Source organism: Papio anubis, chromosome 15 (assembly GCF_008728515.1).
Source record: "Papio anubis isolate 15944 chromosome 15, Panubis1.0, whole genome shotgun sequence".
NCBI lineage: Eukaryota > Metazoa > Chordata > Mammalia > Primates > Cercopithecidae > Papio > Papio anubis.
In genome coordinates this window covers 90,897,138-90,910,228 of record NC_044990.1, presented here as the reverse complement: position 1 = coordinate 90,910,228, position 13,091 = coordinate 90,897,138, and the positions used below count along the sequence as shown (strand labels likewise).

Below are 13,091 nucleotides of genomic sequence, written 5' to 3'. Positions count from 1 at the left end.
GGGCCACCGTTCTCCCTAACGTCTCCTTTCTAGGGCTGAGTTCAGCAGCCAGCCCTGAAACACGGACACACATGTGTCAACAACTGCATCCTTCACATCATCCACTCTGTAACTTCAAGAATTATCTAAGCGGGGCTGTGAGTTTGAAGATGCTGCTGATTTTTGTGAAACCCATTTTGATGGCTTGCTGTGGAGCCACTGTGCAGGGGAGCCTGTGGCATGGATGACCCATGAGGTCGGCCTTGCTCCCCGTGACACATCTGTGGTCACAAAGCCTATGGCTACTGTGCAGTGCCTGCCAAATAGGAGGGAAGGAGGGCACACGGAGTTATCTCTATCATAAGCACCATAACACGCACACGCCACTGCAAGAGGTGCTGTCCGCAGGGCGCTGAGCTGCACACACAATGCCTAGCTCGTCCTGGTGTCAGGACACGAGCCTCCCACTGCCCACGAGTCCCTGCTCTGCACAGTTCTGTCACTGGTTGTCTCTAGGGAATGGACGGTTTAGAAACTAAGGCTTCTCCAAGGCTACAAAAAATGGTGCATGCACAGAGTTTCCAAATGGCTTGGAAGCCGGTGGTTCTGGGGCCACCAAAGCACGATGGCACACAGCCCCATGGGGTGCCATGCAGACCGCCCTGCACCTGCAGTCACTGCTCCAGACCAGGCACCAGGGTCACAGGCAACACCTGGAGTGGACTGCATGGCGGTGGGCAGAGCGGATGGGGCCTTGTGGCCCCCAGGGCTGTCTTGGGCAGGGGGAGAGGAGGGGGAAAGGGAGGAGGAGGGGGAGGGGAAAAAGGGGGGAGGGGGAGGGGAGTGGAAGGGGGCAGTACACGGGGGAAAGGCCCCAGGCCATTTTCTTCCCTGTCAGAGAAGGGCTCTTGCACGTTTGGCATTGAGGTTGTAGCACAATGAGGGTGGGGAGGGAGGGCTTGTGCCACCTGATTCCCAGGGCACAGGGAGTAGTTTCACAGCGAGCGACCTGCACCCCAGATTCCCTGGCTTCCAGCAGCATCTGGCTGGTGCCATGGGGGGCTCTCAGGTGCCTGGTGCTGGCCCGTATGTCTCTGTTCTTTGTGGCAGAGAAGATGTGAGCTCGCCGAGTCAGCTGACCAGGGCTCTCAGGGGGAGCTGACACAGCTGGGGCTGGTGACCGGGCTCCACAGGCTCCAAGAGACTTTGTGAAGTCTTTGTTTTTTAAAGGACAGCGGATCAGGGCAGAAGGTGCTTTCTCAGTGGGCAGTGCTGGGAGACGCTGCCCTGTGTCGCACTATGTGGTGGCGATGGGGCAGGGGTCACCCCGTTGGCTGCTCCAGGACAGGTCTGGCCCATCCCTGTCAGCAGTGGGTGCTCCCTCCCAGGTCCAGGGACGCTTACAGCCCCCTCCCCAGCCCTTCTCTCATCCCTGGGGTGCAGGCAGGGCCTGGGCTGAGTTCCTCGCAGGTGGGCCGGGGGGACTGTCAGTCCTTAGGGTCCCGAGTTCTACAGTTTTCCTGGGGGTAGGAATGTCACGTGACCCGCGTCCTGATGGGACGCCCACACAGTGGCCTGTCTGAGGGGGATGCTCTGTGTACCCCCAGTGGGGTGGGGGCTGGGGCGGGGGCGGAGGAAGAAAGGACCGCGCGGCCTCTGACGCGTTGAGGAAGTGCAGCTTCCCACCAGGTCCTACAGGGTTTTGTTGACCACGTGGCCCTGAAGTCAGCTCCTCGAGGATTTTGATGATCACAGATGAGCCAGGACGGCAATTAGTTCCGTTCTGCTCCCGCAGGATGGTGGGGGGAAGGGGGGCGGAACTTACCGGCACCTTCATCTTAAAGTCATCTCTATTGAATTTGAAAGCGATGTCGGAGAGAGTCCTTTGGAAAAAACCCGTCGGGCGAAGCACAAGGACGAGCTGCAGGTTTGCCGGGAAAGATGCCTGCGAGAGAGGGCGAGAGACAAGAGCCTGCAGCGCGCTCTGTGGACAGCGGCCCCCTCGCGCGGTGCCTGCACACTGGGCTGACCGGGGAGGCACAGTTCGTGGGCCAGACATCCTCAAAGCGGCAGGTTTACACCGAGATAAACATGGTAGAGATGCTGGCCTCTGTGAGAGGCATCACCCTTTTCTAAAAGAAAAGAAAAGCCACATGCCTTGGTAGAACGTTATGCTGCTTACACATGGAAAAGTCAAAAGCTTACAACAGTTGTTAGGGGCTGAACTGTGTCCCCCCCAAGTTATTATGTTGAAGCCTAACTCCCAGTGCCTCCGAATGTGACCTTGGTTGGCGACGGGGTCTTTACAGAGGTAGCCAAGCGAAAACGAGGTCATTAGGGCGGGCCCTGATGCCAGCACGGCGTGGAGAGCCCCCAGAGAAGATGCTGGTGGAGGTCGGGGCGGTGCTTCCACACCCAGGGACACCCGGGAGGCAGCCAGGCCAGAAGCTGGAGAGAGGCCTGGGGCAGAGAGATGCTCCCTGTAGCCTCTAGCCTCGTAGCTCAGAAGGAGCTGGCCCAGCCACACCTGAGCTCAGATCTCGCCTCCAGGGCTGGGAGGGAACGCGCTTCTGTGCCTCCAGCGGCCAGTCTGTGGTTACTTTGTTACAAGGCCCCAGGAAACCAAGACACTTGTCAAATTTTATAAAAGCCACATAGACACATATGTGTGTTACCTACAAAAATAAAAATAATCTTGGGTCCTGGTGCATACACACGGCCTTGGACACAGTTACATGAATTTATGTGGAAACCGGCTCTGCCTCCTACAAAGCGTGGGACCTTGGGCAGGTCACTCCCCTTCTCTGTGTCTCAGCTTCTCCATTGGGAAAGTGGGGAGAGCGGCAGTGCCTACTCGTGACACCCTTTCGAAGATGAAATGGACCAAGGTGTGCGTGGCGTTCAGTGGGCGCCTGCACCAAGGAAGCGCTGAAAAGCCACGATGATAGACGTGCAGTGACAGCTGCTCTCGATGCCAAGTTAAGTCCAGATGCTGAAATCCAGGGAGATCCCATCAGCAAAAAAGAAACTGTGAAGCCACTGAGTTTGATTTCTGGATAACTAAGTTAAATGCACCTAAAATACGACCTATAGAAAAGAATGGCCTTGCCCTAAAGCCCAAAAGGGATATAGCAGCAAGGACTGGGGGAGGAGTGACTGCCTCACCAGGATGTCCCGGCTGGGCACTGCCCCGGCCACACTCGAATGTCCAGGCTGGTCTAGCAAGGACGATAAGAAGAGGGCCCTGAAGTCAGGAAGCTGGGGAGGGTCTGAAGTCAGGAGACGCGTGGGGTGTGGGTCAAGGCTGGGCCCTCCGGCCACGCTGGCTGCAGGGACACCTGGGTTCATCTCTACTGCTGACAACATGGTCTCAGGTGGGAATTCTAGATTGCGCACCCCAAGTACCAACCCAGCTCTGGGATTACAACATAAGCAGCTGGGACCTCACCTCGCTCAGGATTATACAGTGCCTTTTCCACAGTTGTGGGATCCTAGACCTTGACAAGTCTGTCCTCAGCACCCAAACGCTCAGCACCCACACGCTCAGCACCCAAACACTCCGCACCCAAACATTCAGCGCCCAAATACCCAGCGCCCAAACATACAGCACCTAAACACTCAGCACCCACTCAGTGCCCACTCAGCACCCACACAGCGCCCACTCAGCACCCAAACACACAGCACCCAAACACTTAGCACCCAAACACTTAGCGCCCAAACATTCAGCACCCAAACAGGGCCAAGACAGTCAGCACCCAAACACTCAGCACTCCAAACACCTTAGCCCCAAACACTCAGCCTAAAACACTCCAAAGGCCCAAACACTCAGCACCCAAACACTCAGTGCCCAAACACTCAGCACCCAAATACCCAGCACCCAAACACACAGCACCCATACAGCACCTAAACACTCAGCACCCACTCAGTGCCCACTCAGCACCCACACAGCGCCCACTCAGCACCCAAACACACAGCACCTAAACACTTAGCACCCAAACACTCAGCGCCCAAACATTCAGCACCCAAACAGGGCCAAGACAGTCAGCACCCAAACACTCAGCACCTAAAAACTCAGCGGCCCCAAACACTCAGCGCCCAAACACTCAGCACCCAAACACTCAGCACCCAAACACTCAGCGCCCAAACACTCAGCACCCAAACACTCAGCGCCCAAACACTCAGCACCCAAACACACAGCACCCAAACACACAGCACCCAAACACACAGCACCTAAACACTCAGCACCCACTCAGTGCCCACTCAGAACCCACTCAGCGCCCATACAGCACCCACTCAGCGCCCACTCAGTGCCCACCCAGCACCTAAACACACAACACCCAAACACTCAGTGCCCACCCAGCACCTAAACACACAGCACCCACTCAGTACCCAAACACACAGCACCCCAACACTCAGCACTCCAAACACTCAGTGCTCACTCAGCACCTAAACACACAGCACCCAAACACACAGCACCCAAACACACAGCATTCACCTAACCCAGGACTATAATCAACACAGACTGAAATAATCCCACACCCACTTGAAACACCTTTTCAGCACCCAAAACACTTAGCAATCTCCAAACACTCAGCACCTCCAAACACTCTGCTAGTAAATTCACTTCAAAGGCTGAAATCCACTCTAGCACCCAAACACTCAGTGACCACTCAGCACCCAACCACTCAGCACCCAAACACACAGCACCTGAACACTCAGCACCCAAACACTCAGTGCCGAAACACTCAGCACCCAAACATGAACCATGAGCTGCATTTCAGGTCACCTGACTGCCTTGTAGGAATTAAAACCAGAGATGTGCCCTTGCACCATATACATAAACTGAGGGCTCAGTCATTGGGCTGCTGCCCTCCCTGTCCAGGGTAGGTGGACAATGTCCTGTCGCTGGCTGGACACTGCACACCTTTCCCATAGGGCCCCTCCCATGGAGACCTCTGCTTCATCTGCATTGCGTGGGGAGGGCAGGGACCACAGCCCTCAGTGGCCGGCACACTCGGCAGGTGCTCTGTGGGTGTCTGCTGTGGAGTGGATGAGGGAGGGGAGGCTGATGGCTCTCGGGGGACCGTCCTGCCTCCGCTGCCCTCCACACCCATTCCCTCCACTTGCGGCCCTCAGGGAAGTGCTCTGGAGGGGCCCTGCATCTGAGCCCTCTCTGCCCCACTGTTTCACACGACGCCTGGATGTAGACTAAGGCCACAGCCGTTCACCTTCTGCAGGGCGCACACATGGGTGAGATGCCGTGACGGACAGGCTGAATTACAAGCAGGGAATCGTGAGCTGAGCATCTGTGGGGAGCGTGATCCTGGTGGACGGGACGCCTGGGCAGCTCTCCTTCGAGAAGCAAGCCCCAAAGAGTGGGATGCCCCAGGGCAGGTTCTGTGTCTCCGCAACGAGCAGACTGGAAATCCTTCACACTACTGTGAAATTGGCCACGACTACTTAACGGAAAACCACTGTTTTTCTGGAGGTGCAATGAATCATGCTCTTCCACATTTCACTGTCACTTTTATCACCTGGATCTTTAAGGACAGGCTGAGAGCCTGAAGCTCGGAGATGAAGCTGGGTGTGTGGGGGAGGGGCCACGTCTCCAGCAGGTGCAGCTCATTTGCCCCTAAAGCCTCTGGGAGCGAAGCGCACCCCGGCAGCAAGGCTGGCTCCTGGAGGCTCTGCCAACATTAAACACGACCCCCTCTTCCTTGGCTCAGTTTTAGTGTTTCGTATTTTAAGTTATTGGATCATTATATTAAATAGAATAAATTGGAAGATCCTAGCTGAGTGAGAAGGTGCTAATGATGTACACAAACACATACTCTGAATAAATATAATAGCAAATTAAATTTTCTCTAAATTGGAGCTGACCATTTGTATTAAAAGCTGGAGAAAGGTCTAAAACAAAAACTTTATTTTAAAAGATGGGGGTAAGTATAAATGGTAACTGGATGAAGAATTTGGGATGGAGGCTGTCAGGTCAAGTCTTTTTGTAAATTACTCAACAATAGAGTAATCCTAAGAGTGTAATAAGTTTCTATGTAATATGAAAACAATATTGCTTTTTCTGGGCTGACCTGGATGAACTTAGGAACAGATATGTGTGATGACCACAGCATTGTAGTCTGGAGATAGAAAAAGAGTTCACTGGTTTCTGAGTTAATATTCTTAGAGACTCACAAAATAATCAATGCATATATTTACCAAAGCAGCTAAGGCCCACAGGACACACTGGGAACTCTGTAGAACTGGGTACTTTGGGGAACTCTGTTTGAAAAACCCTCCCCAAGTTCAAATCACCTTCCTTAAGGCCTGCTCCAAGCCACACTTATCCAGCTTGACATTATATATTTAATTTCAGAGCAGCTGAAACCTCGCCAATTACACTTGCCTGACCGCAGCCAAAAAGCAAACACAAGTTTACATAAAAATGTGCATTTGAAAGTCTGTTTGTGTCTCAGCATTAACAGATGAAGAAAACTTTGGAGCCGGAATCAGAGACGCTGGACCGGGTGAGGAAAGCAATGGGTGTGGACCCCGTTCCCGTGGACGTTCAGATATGAGTGCTCGGGATGGCTGCTGCTGTGTGCGTGAGGCCATCGCTCCTAAGACCAATTCTAAACCACAGCGCGGCCGTTTGGAGACTGGTCCCCTAGCAAATGTTCCTCTAGAAAGCCTGGGAGAAAACACAGGGAGAATCTGCACACACACTTCCAACCGCACTCCCACTCCAGAATGTACAATAGTCTCCAAGAATTTCACAGGAAGCAGATCTGGAGAACAGGCGTACATTCCGGATCCTGAGATTGGACTCAATGACATTTGGGCGGGGACTACTATGAAAACAGGATAGTCTGTTGATTGATTGATGGGAGGGAGCTCGCCGTCTCTCCCACACTCACCCCACAGCTCAAGCCAACCCCCAGAACCTCCCCCCGGCTTCTCGGCAGACGCTAGCAAAATTCTGCCAAGGTTCTGCCCAGCGTTGGTTGCATCTCACAGATTCGGAGCCATGTGAACCGAGCTCACATCAAGAGCTGAGCAGTATTCAGTTGTTTCTCTGGTCAACTTGTTAACCGGCTCCCTGAGGCCCAGGACCCTGAAGGGGCGTGCATGTTTACTTTGCAATCAGTGCAAAACCTCACCCTGCAGAGGTGGAGAGTAAAGATCACTGGAGACACAGCTGCAGGGACACAGGAGGTGATGGAGTAAGAAATGGAGGGAGGCTCCCAGGCAGGTGTGGATGCAGACGCCAGGCACCTGCCACTCCCCTCGAAAACACAGCCCTGTGGCAACCACCACGGAACCACCCATTCAGGCAGAAACGGTCAGTGGACACCTCAGCCACGGGACCTTCGCCCTGTCCTGAGCATCACCACACACCACCCACTGATGACCAAGAGGAGAGGCCCCTTCTCCTGGGGAAATTCGGACGCCTCCTTGGCCGTCTGAGCACACGAGACCGCCCCAATCGCGGGACACATGGACATCCTAGGCCTCCACGGGCTGCCCCAGAAGCTCACCCACCAGGATTCCCACCCCAAAGGACCATGTGGAACCTAATTACAAGGAAACCAGATGAAAGGATATTCCACAAAGCAACTGGCTTCAACCCTTTGCAAATCTCAATCTCATAAAAGACAGAAAGCAAAACGAAAACCAACAACTGGGTGGATTAGAGACGACCGAGAAGGGTGGACAGCCAACGTGGACGCCGTCCTTCACTGGACCTGGATTTATTAGAGACGACCGAGAAGGGTGGATAGCCAACGTGGACCTGGATTTTAACAAAATATAGGAAGGACATGACAGGGCATGTGGAAAAAGCCCCACGTGTGGGTGACCAGAGCGTAGTGTTGCCGCAATGCTGACCCGCCTGTGGTTACGTGGCCCGTGGTTACGTGGCCTGTGGTTACATGGGGGTGGCTCCTCTCAGGAGACACCATGTCAGCAATCCGGGAGGAACAGACGCGATGGCAGAGCCAGCTCTCACCAGCAAAACGTGTGTGTGTCTGTGTTTATGTGATGTGTGTATGTGTGTGTGTGTGTGTGTGTGTGATGTGTGTCTCTGTGTCTGTGTGGTGTATGTTTCTGGGTGTATGTGTGTGTGTGTGATGTGTGTGTGTTTATGTGATGTATGTGTGGATATATGTGTACATATATGTGTGTGTCTGTGTGTGTTCTATGTGATGTGTTTTGTGTCTGTGATGTCTGTGTGATGTGTGTACGTCTGTGTCTATGTCTGTGTGTGATGTGTCTGTGTGTTTCTGTACACACACACACACACGAACGGGCACTTTGTTAATGACCACTGCTGAGGATTGTTCACTGTGAGACTCCAGAGTTTTCTGTAGGTCTGAAACTTTTCTGAACTGAGAGTTGAGAGGAAGAAGACACGTGGCTGCTGCAGCTCACGGCTCTTCCCCTCCATGCGTGGGGCAGCGGCATCTCCCCCCCCTCCTGATCCAGCCTTCACTCAAACGCCTGAGCCACCAGAATGCAGGGCTCTGACTCCGTGCCATGAGCTCTAAGCTGAAAAAATAAACCAGGCAAATACTGTCGCTCCAGGCATCAAGGGTAGTGAAGAGCAGGACTGGAGAAGCCTCAGCAACCAGTCCCTGGCCCCTCACCGGCAAGGCCTGGCTCTGGGTCATCAGTCAGGGAAGCCGGCGTGACCTGCAGGGTCCACGGCCCCACACGGAGCCTCACGAGGCACCTGGTCCCAGGGAGCCCAGGCAGGATCCTTCCTCTTCTCTGGGAGAAAAAGCCGCTGAGTGAGCCTGGGTCTCAGAGCTCTTTTTCTCTGTTTATCTTTTTTAAAAAAATGTTTCTACGTTTAACTGACAAATCATGATGGTATCTACTTATGGGGCACCCAGTGATGTTTTGCTACAGGTATCCTCAGTGGAGTGATTAAATCAAGCCAATTAACCGATCCGTCACCTCACCCACTCACCATTTTTCTGTGCTGAGAACATTTAAAATAGATTCTTTCAGCAATTCTGAAATAAACATTTGGTGTGGTTGGAATGTTCGTCCCTACGAAACTTCGAGACTCATGGCAGCTTTGAGAGGCAGCACCTTTCAGAGGCGACTGGGTCAGGATGGCCCCACCCTCATGAATAGATTCATCCATTCATGGATTAACGGATTAACGGGCTGTCGTGGGGGTGGGTGGGGGCCTGGCGGCTTTATAAGCAGGGGAGGCAGCCCCGCACTGGCTCCCTCTCCCCTCGCCAGGTGAGGCCCTGCACCGCCTCGGGACCCACCAGCAAGAGGGATCTCACCAGATGTGGCCCTCAACTGTAAGGCGTGAATTCTTTTTCGTTGTGAAGTACCCAGTTCCAGATGCCCTGACATGTAAGCAGCAGACCTGGACTAAGACAACTTCGTTATTAACTGCATCGCCTCCGAGGTCTTTAGAGAGAGAAGCAGGGTGGCTCGTGCTGCCGTTACTGGACCCTTGGATTCCACATTCCGGAAATACACAGTGAAGAAAGGTTGGGGGCCTCTGGATCTCCCACCCTTGCTAGATATCTCAAGCCTGTTAAATCCTTGTGTAGGTGAGAGGAGCAAACCTTCGGATGAAGGACAGTCACTCTCAGCATCATGGAAGCCTCACGGGCTGCCTACCCCTGCAATACTCTGCATGAACCTGCACCACCCACCACCACGGCCCTGGGACCCCCGGAGCAGGGAGAGAGCTCGGGTTTCAGGGACAGAAAGGCCCAGGCCGCCCCCAGGGCCGCCCCACCCCATCGGCCGGTTCCCTACTGCCCCAAAGCCCAGCTCCTCCACCTATAATCGGGGGTTGATGAACGCGCAGCGTGCGCCGAATGCATTCGCCACAGCAGCTGGTGCGTAGGAGACACCCTGCAGGTCCTGGTCTCCTTCCATCCACCGCGGCGGGACTGTGCTCACCGGGGCAGGTGCTTGCTGCACTCAGCAGCCGTGTTCGGAGAAAGCCACACTGGGAAGAGCTGGGTCCCCCACACCCCCGAGTAGCCACGGTTATGTAGCGTGCATTTCAGTTCCCTGCCCTGGGGGACGGTCTCGCCTCTTCAGAGAGGGGCACACAGACCTGGTCCTCTCTCCCTCGACAGCCAGCGCTCTAGCCCCTGACCCCAGGGCTGCTTTGTGTTCCCGGGGGAAGCTCCTTGCCTGCTCCATCTGGACAACTCCTCCTCCCGTCAGGTTCTCATCAAGCATCACCTCCGCCGGGAAGTCCTCCTGGACTTAGCACCGCTCCCACAGCCCCCCACCCCGTCCCCGCCTCCACTGCCCCCACCGCCACCGCCCCCACGGTCAGCTCCTCCGCAGAGCCCCAGAAGCTGGCAGAGGAGAGGAATCCGGTCGCAGAGCTGCATACAATCGTACTTCGCCAACGTGAAAAATCTGCTGGACAACCTGCAAGTCCAAGGTCCCTCAGACACCTCGTTTTCTACCTTCCTGCACACACAGACTGCACCGGCGTTACAGGAAAAACAGTTCTGGCCCCACGTAGTCTAAAAATCAGATTCACTTTCTCCAGCCACCACTTGAGGATCTAGATTTAGTTTGATTTAGGCTATAGCTCTAAACATGTACACACTCTATTACAAAATCCCAAAATGTGAGCGCACACACTCACACACACACTCACACCAGCACACACACACACTCACACACTGGCACACACACACACACCAGCACACACACGCACACACACCAGCACACACATACACGCACACTCACATACACGCACACACATGCACACTCACACACATCACACTCACACACACGCACACACATGGTACAGTGGAAGAGGGTTAGATTTTGCAACAGCATTTTACAAAAGATGCTTCTATCTGAGGACCGAACAACTAAGGGAGAAGAGACGTGTGAGTTCTCAGAGGAGGGTCTCGTCCTTCTGCTGTTGTTGGGTGCTTGAGCCCCTGCGTGGGTAGCGGTGAACATATCCTGCTCCCACACGCCCTCAGCATCACACAGGCCTTGCTCTGGATGGAGGCACGGGGAGCCTGGTTTTAGGAACACTGGATTTTGGCTCTTCCAATGTCTTATTTTTCTATTCCAAGCCATGCTGAAGGCATCCAACAAAGAAAAAAAGAACACCCCAAATTAGGGAAAGCTCAGCTCTTAAGACAGCACATATGGTGGCTAAAAATAGCCCGGATCACGGGCACATTATGTAAGTGCTGCGTCTCCCTCGGTGGCCAAGCGCTTGGAGGTAAAGTCTCTGCCACGGGCTTGCTTTGTGGTGCCCGCAGCACCGTGAGCTGGGCACCCTGGTGAGGTCAGGCAGCTGGAGCCTGTGTCTGTTTGGAAACCTGCTTGAGGGCTCGGCTGGCCTAGGCTGTTGCTAAGTGCTGGTTTTCCCAAAGCCACTTTAGGCGGAAGCCTAGGCCAGTCAAAGCTCGCCGTTGAGGCCTGGAGCCCAGGGGGTGGTGTCCAGGTGCCCCCTGCAGGCACTACTTGGTGCACCCACGTCAGGTCAACTGCACCATCTCCAAAAAACTGAACCAAGATGCCCAAGGGGTCATCCCTGGTCTGCCCTCTCCAGGAACTGAGTGGCCCATGGACAGAGCCTGGGGCCTCCTCCCAGCCCCACCACCCACCCCTTCCCCACTGCAGAGACCCGTGTCTCTCCTGGTCTGCCCAGCACCTGGGCTTGGCCGGGTCCGTGGCTGCCCTGGCTCCCTTGCCCAGTGACCCTCCGAGTCTCAGTTCGTGCACAACCAGCTCCTACGACAGTGCCATCACCGCCCACCCCCCAACCTCCTGCCTCCTTGGCCTTGTGGCCCACTTCTCCTTCATGAAACCACGGTTCTGAGCTCTGTGCCTGCTGGCCCATCCAACGTCCACCATCATTGTCTCCTGTTGGTTGCTCATGCCCCAAACCCTCCTGGAGGTGGCCCGGCTCCGGGCAGCAAACCCTCCTGGAGGCGGCCCGGCTCCGGGCAGCAGGGGCCTGGGGACAGGAAGACGCCCTCTCCGGGGTCAGAGCCCAGGTGGATGGGGCCTGGCATGTGGGGCCTGACTGTGCCCCCTTCCCACGGCTCAGCCGCCCTCCCAGCTGCTCCCTGCCACCCCTGCCTGTGACCCCATTGTGATCCCCCTCAACTGTCCTCGCCCAGCTGGCAGTGAGCCTTGTTCATTTCCTCCCTCACATCCGTGATGCCTGGGCAATGCCCGGGACAGAGAAAAGCCTCAGTACCTGCTGATCACACAAACAGAGTCTGTGTATTAATACAACTATAAATTTTCATACAAGAAAGACAGCGTTCAGAGAGAATTCTGGGTGATTTTGCTGGAAAATGCTGGCTTCTATTACTTCCAAACCAGTGTCGGTGAACTCTGAGAATTAAAGGAAGAAGGACAGAAAAAGCCGTATTTTTATGGTATAAGAATCAATGCAAAAATAAAAACTCAAACACTAAGCTGGCGGTGTGTGCCAGGTTGAGGCAGGGTCAGGAACGGGGATTGGCAGTGGTGAGGGGCAGAGGGGGGCCATGGGGGTGCAAGGCAATGCCTCATCCCAAAGACTTAGGTGAGAACCAGCAGCTCAGGGACAGGCTGGCACCAAACAATGAAGGCTGTGGGCACTGGAGCAGTGATGATGTTCACAAGACAGAGCTTTCAAGATGAGTCAATCTGCTTCAGAAATTCATCCGATCACACACTCGGGGAGCGGAACAGGACACTCGGCAGCTGAAGATCAACGCCTAAATCACGGGTCTGCTGGGGGCTACTTCACGAGCCTGTAGGGTGACCTCGCAGAAATATTTTGCTTTTAGAAAATGATTTTTGTATTTCTTAAAAGTAGCCACCGTGCCACCAGGAAGCTCTTGTCACCTAACCCGGGAGTGACTGATTTATCTGAGAGACACACGTGGTAATGCGTGAGCAGAGGAGAAGCAGGGGCTGCGTGGTGAGGTGTGAGCAGAGGCGGCTGGGGCACACGTAGTGAGGTGTGAGCAGAGGGGCCAGAGCACACGTAGTGAGGTGTGAGCAGAGGCGCTGGGGCACACGTAGTGAGGTGTGAGCAAGGCACCGAAGCACGACGCCAGGCGGGTATGAGCAAGAGGGCGAGGCCCATGTAGTGA

At 54.7% G+C, this 13,091-nt stretch overlaps 1 protein-coding gene across 16 annotated transcripts in view; it reads right to left on the bottom strand.

Annotated features, from left to right (window-relative positions):
* MCF2L (MCF.2 cell line derived transforming sequence like) overlaps positions 1-13,091 on the bottom strand; it is a 198,337-nt gene that overhangs the window by 32,521 nt on the left and 152,725 nt on the right. For all 16 annotated transcript variants that reach the window (XM_031655679.1, XM_031655680.1, XM_031655681.1 and 13 more), the window contains one exon: positions 1,805-1,924. In XM_031655679.1, coding sequence (XP_031511539.1) covers positions 1,805-1,924 — 120 coding nt within the window. The remainder of the gene's footprint in view (positions 1-1,804; positions 1,925-13,091) is intronic.